Source organism: Primulina tabacum, chromosome 17 (genome assembly GCF_025594145.1).
Source record: "Primulina tabacum isolate GXHZ01 chromosome 17, ASM2559414v2, whole genome shotgun sequence".
NCBI lineage: Eukaryota > Viridiplantae > Streptophyta > Magnoliopsida > Lamiales > Gesneriaceae > Primulina > Primulina tabacum.
The window spans coordinates 29,591,603-29,598,611 of record NC_134566.1 but is presented as its reverse complement, the minus strand read 5'-3'; the positions used below and the strand labels follow the sequence as shown (position 1 = coordinate 29,598,611).

The 7,009-nt window shown below is 36.2% G+C and overlaps 1 protein-coding gene across 1 annotated transcript; it reads right to left on the bottom strand.

The window, feature by feature from the left end:
• Nucleotides 1–216: 216 nt before the first annotated feature.
• On the bottom strand, nucleotides 217–5,295 carry LOC142530917 (casein kinase II subunit alpha-like). Its single transcript, XM_075636841.1, has 10 exons — nucleotides 4,852–5,295; nucleotides 4,634–4,763; nucleotides 3,446–3,640; nucleotides 2,585–2,742; nucleotides 2,213–2,303; nucleotides 1,593–1,658; nucleotides 1,218–1,300; nucleotides 1,075–1,138; nucleotides 905–973; nucleotides 217–621 (listed from the first exon to the last, which is right to left on the bottom strand). Exons 1-10 carry the CDS (start codon nucleotides 5,205–5,207, stop codon nucleotides 562–564), a joined length of 1,272 nt encoding a protein of 423 aa, XP_075492956.1. The 5' UTR covers nucleotides 5,208–5,295; the 3' UTR covers nucleotides 217–561.
• Between the last annotated feature and the right edge of the window lie 1,714 nt (nucleotides 5,296–7,009).

Here is a 7,009-nt window from a genome sequence, read left to right as displayed (position 1 = left end):
TAGGATATCCTCAGGGTTGAGTATGTGGTTCCGGTCGTCCGTTGATAAAGTCATAGGCAAAGCTCATCACTTTGTTCCATTCATTTCAAACCTCTTAATCGATCACTGAGTTGCATCAATTTTCGATGCTTTTCTAACAAGCTTTCTCGATATCCTATAATGTCAAAATTTCAACTTCCATCATTCTCTTGGAGTTTGGTTCGTCTTTCAACGATTCTGTCAATCATAATTGAAAATTTCGTTCTTGCATCTCAAGATTGTACAGTACAAATTAATCAAATCTTAGATATCAAAGGGGGGAAATCAACACAATAAAAGACCAAGATTTATGACGAGGAAAGACGAACTCGTTCCCTCCTCTCGCCTCACCACACAATCGGAGAATGATGAAGCACTTGACTACTTGAGTGTTCATATTGAAGTCTAAAAGCAAATGCTTGTGAATGGATCAGCCAATGGCATCACACTCAACTTGTGAAACACAATCAAACGTCTAAATGATCCGTACAATCAAATAACAGGTGCAAGAATGATCATAAACCCTGTATCTGGCACTTGGTCTCATTGAGCACGACTCCGGCTGCTTTCTGCATTCCTTATAGGATAGAAATAAGGATGGGCCTGCAAAAAAACTACAATCATTAATAAATGAAATTTGGAGAGGAATGATTGTCTAATTTAGTGTGGAATAGGTACCAACTATATAAGCCAACAGGTAAGCTTTATCTATAAATAAAAAATAAATATTTTTTTCAATAAACTTTGTCAAAAGATGACACCACAAGTCAGTAACCCAACCCATTGATTCCATAATCAAATGGTATTAAATAGCATCTATCACATTTCAGAAGCCAAGAAAAACTATTTCCATGTGGAGCGAGTGGTGATAGCTGGAGACTTTTACCATTGCTTCCTTTGCGGTTAGCCTTTCTTGATGATCATATCTTAACAGTTTGTCAACAAAATCGATAGCCTTAAAAAAGGAAAGAGGAATAAAAGAAAAAAATAATGTTAAGAATCACTGAAAAGTGAAATAGTGGAAGTATCAGATTATAAATAGAATATAATGCTTACATCGGGAACAGCCAAGTGTTGATTATCAGAGTTGATGAACTTAGTCCACGGCTTTCTGCTATGTCTAGATTGACAAAGCATAGAGATTCTCAACTTGCAATAACCATGCCTATGAAGTGAATAAATTTCAGTTATATAGCTACCTTCCAACAAGGGCAGCAAGAGTTGGGTCCAATTCCAACCGGTACTTACTCAAATATGCATTCAACTCATCTGTCCCCAACACCTGTCATGATATAAAAACTGAATAATTTTTGCCATGCCCGATATCACGTTTTTGACTCAGTTTATGCAGACATGCAATCATCGATAGGAAGAAAAAGAAGATCTGCATATACTTCGAATATATTATTTAGCCACAAAAAGCAAGAAAGAGAGAAGTAGTCTGACACCTTATCTTCCTAGCACACAAAAACTCCAACATAACTGGGCAAAATTATTCATGAAGAAGCACCTGAGTGTGTGCACCATACAACAGATATTAGACAGAGGCATTCCCGGTACAAAAATCAAGATACCTTCGCAATCTTGACAAGTTGATCATAATTGTCGTGCCCATAAAAGAAAGGTTCCTTGCGAAATATCTGTACACAGATGCTATCAATATCAGTCTCATTTTCAGGGTAAACTTAGGAATATCTTGGAAAATCAATTGTTCAACCTCCTCATCACTGCCACCCATGGATGACATGCAAGCAGATAAAAATCACTCATTTAGGGCATTTTGGGAAAAATTCATAAACTGAAAAGCTTACACGATTGCACTAAATTCTTTTGTACTCAAAATGAAGCCAAACTTCAGAATTTTAAATTCATCCAACCAAATGACACTTTAAGTGCAACTTGATTTGAGCGGAGGCCCAACACATGATACGTCAATCATGTATCAGATAATTCATAAAGTGAAATGCCTATACAATCACAACCAGTAATCTTTTGTATGCCAATGTTTAGGATTTCAAAATCATCCAACAGAATGACACTTGAAGTGCTGCTTCATCAGAGAGGAGTCTCATCAAATGATATGTCAGGTCAATTTATAATCATATGTCCCTAAAATATAACAAGACTTGTAAAAGTTCTGGCATGTTAAGCACAAAGTTTTGTTCCAGGGAAGGGAGTCAAAATAAATGCATACCATTCCTGCAAACATACAGCCAAGACTCCATAAGTCCAAGGAGTAGTCATAGTCTTGCAAATCAACAAGGAGTTCTGGCCCCTTAAAATATCTAGAAAATGCAGCCCATGAAATAAAATAGGTGTATATCAGCCCAATAAGAGAAATACAAACAACATGGGCAAGATAAGGCTACAACAATATTAATATTTGTAAGCATCACTATCAACTTCTGTAATAAATTAAAATGTACTGCTTAATATATAGAACCAATTTTCGATATAAAAATCCAGTAAGTCAAAAGTAACTACAGCCACTCAGTGTCTCAGACACAGAAGCCATAAGGGATGTTGTTAACATTAAGATGGAGGTTAAGATCATGAGATGGTAAACCTTGAAGCTACACGAACATTATACTCTTTCCCAGGATGATAGAACTCTGCTAGTCCCCAATCTATAAGACGAAGTTTGTGCTGCTCGTGATCTATCATGACATTATGAGGCTTGACATCACGATGCATGATACCTTGAGAATGGCAGTAATCTAAAGCCTACATACAGTACTGGATAAATAAATCTCTGTAATCAAAATGAAACAATAACATATCATATTATGGAAGAGTAATAGAATGCCATTCTTTTGAGGGGAAGGGGGTAGGGCAGTGATTCATCATGAAAAATTAAAGAAAGTATGATAATACCACAATGGTATTAAATTTTGGTATTAACAGCAACATTTAATAACTACGAGCAAGACTAGAAAAACACAAGATGTTATTGAACAGGTTACTGAAGTTGAAGCCAAATCTAGCAAGTGACTTGTTATGTGACTCTTTGAGAACCCAGAATCATGACTCCAGAGCCACACTACCTATCAGCTGGTTTTACGACAAGAAATGCCAACTACAGCTAATTTACAATTGTTACCCATAACTGAGATGCTGTGGGCGTTTAATTTCTTTTCTAAGCAAACAGTGTGAGCTGATCCAATAATTTTTTTACACTATTAGCAATATAAAAATGAATCCAACAGAATTCCAGAAGAGCAAATTACTAAACTAAATGAGCTTTCATCCATTCTAGTAATAACATGGACACCTGAGAATATGCTGACACAGTAAAGTAACTTGAAACAGCTCAGAAAAACAAATGATTGTTCCATCTACGATTCACTCATTATGACAGTAAAGATGGAAATTGAGACAGACACATGAGTGTCCATGGGTTCAAACCACGAGAAAGGAAAAAACTGACCTTTAATAGCTCATATATGTAGTATCTAACATCGATGTCTGAAAGTGTGGGGTACAGCATTTTAAAGTCTGTGTTGTTCACGTATTCAAATATAAGACTTGGTGTCTTTGATTGCTGGTCTCTTACAATATCAAGCAACTTTACAATATTAGGCCCTCCACAAAGATTCTGTAATATTTTTATCTCCCTCTTGATCTGCACATGTAAATATGATTGTAAGTCCTCCAATATATTCATCTTCATGGTCCAAAAGCAGCATCAATCCCTTTCCCAAAAAAAAAACAAGAAAAGAATGAAGTAACAAATCTAAAACCAAAATGAACATATGGGTTGAAAGTTGAAAACATTATAACCTGCAATTTTTACAAATAACTATGGCTTGCGTAGAATAATTCACAAAATCTCATTCATAAGGCTAGCAACCAACACTTTTCTAAGTTGAAGCAGAATGCCACAATCTTGGTGAACTTACATCCATAAAAATCAAACATAACCATAATTAAGTGCAGCAGGTCTGAGAAACTAATAACTGACAGCTAAAAAACAGTTGGAGAGGTTAAGACAAGGGCAACTCATTTTACATCGAAATGGCTCACACTTTCAAAGAGACTTAAACTAACTTGGCAAGATATGACATAAACTAACCTGGCAAGATATGCTTAGCTTTCTAGGATCTAAAAGCCTCAAAGATAGGGTCCAGCACACATACAGACCAAAAAGTAAGAAAAGAGAGAACGGGTGCATATTTCTGCCACACCCGCTAAAACAAATGGTCTTCAGAATACTAATTTCTCAATTGATGATCACCAACCCCTTCCAGATAAAATTTGGTCACCTGTTTAGATCTTCATGCAATCTATTCACTTGATAAATACTACAGTTTCTAGGAAAAATATATGATATTCACGACTATTTCATATATCAGTGCCTATGCTAGGGATGAAGGTATTACACTCTTTGATTTAAAAAGAAGCTTTTCATATTTATGGTAAAATAAGGGTGATTCTGCAACATTAAAGCTCTATATAGTGAAAACTCAATAACCGATCCGCATCAAAAAATCTGCCATAAATTTCAATGTATCCGTTCATTAAATTTGGACCTCAATTATCAGCATAAAAAAATCAACAGAAAATAACTTGACAAGAATTAATTGAAATTAGACAAATGCGCAGAAGGTAAAAAAACCTTCTTCTTCTTGACAGGTTTAAGGATTTTAATGACGCATTTCTCATTGTTGGTGGCATGCACACCCTCAAAAACCTCACTATATTTCCCCCTCCCCACCTTCCTCACCACCTCATAATCATCCTGTTCCCTGTCAAGCCCAATCAAAACCCTAAAACATCGCAGATAACAAAAAATGTCAATTCCAAGAACCAATAACACGTAATAGAATCCGTTACCCCCATTGAACAGCGAGGGACTCGTAATCCCAATACTCCTTAGGGCGGATGACATTGACGTCGGGGTAAACCCGCGCCTTGGATGGGGCTCCAGGCCGGCGAATAGATTTTCCTATCTTTTGAGCCATGGTCTCAGGAACGGACACCCCGGAGCGTCGACTGATAGAGGAGAGCTGCTGCTTTTGGTTCTGCGGCGGCGGCGGCGATGGCTTTTCTTGTTGCTGCCGTTGTATCTGAGAAATTGAGGTGGATTGGAAAGCGATGCGGCGGAAGAGAGCGGCCGGATGAGCTAAGAGGGAGGAGCAGCGGTAATGGTGGTGACGAGAGGCGATGAATTGCAAAGGCCTTACGGCCATGAAATGAAACAAGGGTTCCTATAAATATATTCTTTAGCTGTTTCCTATAGGGACCCCTCCCAATTGGAAGTTGGAACCCTCTTTCCTTCCCCCAAAATCAGAGAGAGCGATGCGGCGACGTATTTCGAGTTGATAAGGTTTGGGCCCATTGTGACTGGGCTTATTCAATGGGTCATTTGACAAATTATATTTAACAAAGTAACAATTGTTTATACATGTACTTACACACTAGTCTTATAAGTTATATCCAAACCTTTCAAAAAAAATATTAAATGTGTCCTTCTTTAACAAAAAAAATATAGACAAAAACTTGTATGAGACTATCTTACTTATCGTATTTTGTGAGACAAATCTCTTATTTGGGTCATCCATGAAAAAATATTACTTTTTATTGTGAATATCGGTATGGTTGACCCGTCTCACAGATAAAGATTCGTGAGATCGTCTCACAAGAGATTTACTCAAAAATATAAAAGGGAATCCCATTTTTTTGGGCCGAAAGAAGCTAATATTATAATGATCTCGTCTCATGTTTAAAATCCAAATGAGCTACAAATCTCGATAAATCTCATTGTCCCTTTGGAAAGCTCAGGAAAGTCCTCAATTTGGGAGATCATATTCCTCGGGAAAGCATGGTCTTTCCACTTATTCTTTATTTAATTAGAGTAGGTATCTTGTGAGATGGTCTTACGGATCTTTATCCGTGAAACGAGTCAACCCTACAGATATTCACAATAAAAAGTAACACTATTAGCATAAAAAAAATTATTTTTCATGGATGACCCAAATAAAATATACGTCTCATAAAATATGACCCGTAAGATCGTCTCACAGTAGTTTTTGTCATTTATTTATTGGGTCCTCTGTCCAATTGGCATGGAGGCTTTTCTAAGATATTTTTTCTTTTTTAATTCAAAAAAGAAAACGGCGGGAGAACATAAACTTGATACACATCAATCATGTTGCTATAATAATCTCCATCTAAAACAAATAATAATAATAATTTTATGTCTATTAATATTATTATAAATGTAATGAGGTGCGATGGAACTCATCTCCACCCGGACCCTAACGTTCGATTTCTTGCTCCAAAGCCTATCGCACCTCTTCGATTCCGATGTGATTACAAGATCATACCGATCAGTATTCTAATTCAATTCAAATTATGGTTAAACCGAGCTCGAATCAAGTTTGCATCCAAGCATATACATATATATATATATATAAACTCCTTTCAACAGGTTGGACTTGAGGGTGGGAGTCAACTCAGGTAGTTCAGGTCGGAAACCCGAAATTTTCGGGTAGCACATTTACTATCCGAAACCGAACTTTAATCGGTGCTACCCGATGCTTCGGGTACCCAAAACTTATGTCAAAAATTATGTCTTCTTTATCTCTCAATATATATTATAAATACATATTCTGTACAAAATAACACAACAACAATAAAAAATTATAAGAAAACCATCAATCTAAATAAAACATATGACAATCAAAACAGCAGTAATTCAGCACAACAAAAAATCCATCAATTTTAAATAATAATAAGTTGATACAAAACATTATTTATATATGTATATTTATAATATATATATATAGAAATATATAGAAAACGGGTATCCAATATTTTTTTCGGGTAGTAAAATACTTCCCGAGACTAACCGAAAAATTATATCTCGGTTTTGGGTTTCTACTCGATCATAATTTTGTGATAAATAATCGACCCGATCGGGTAAGGTCGGGTACCCGATACACGATCACAAACGCCCACCCTTAGTTGGAGTTGCTTATTTATTAGCATA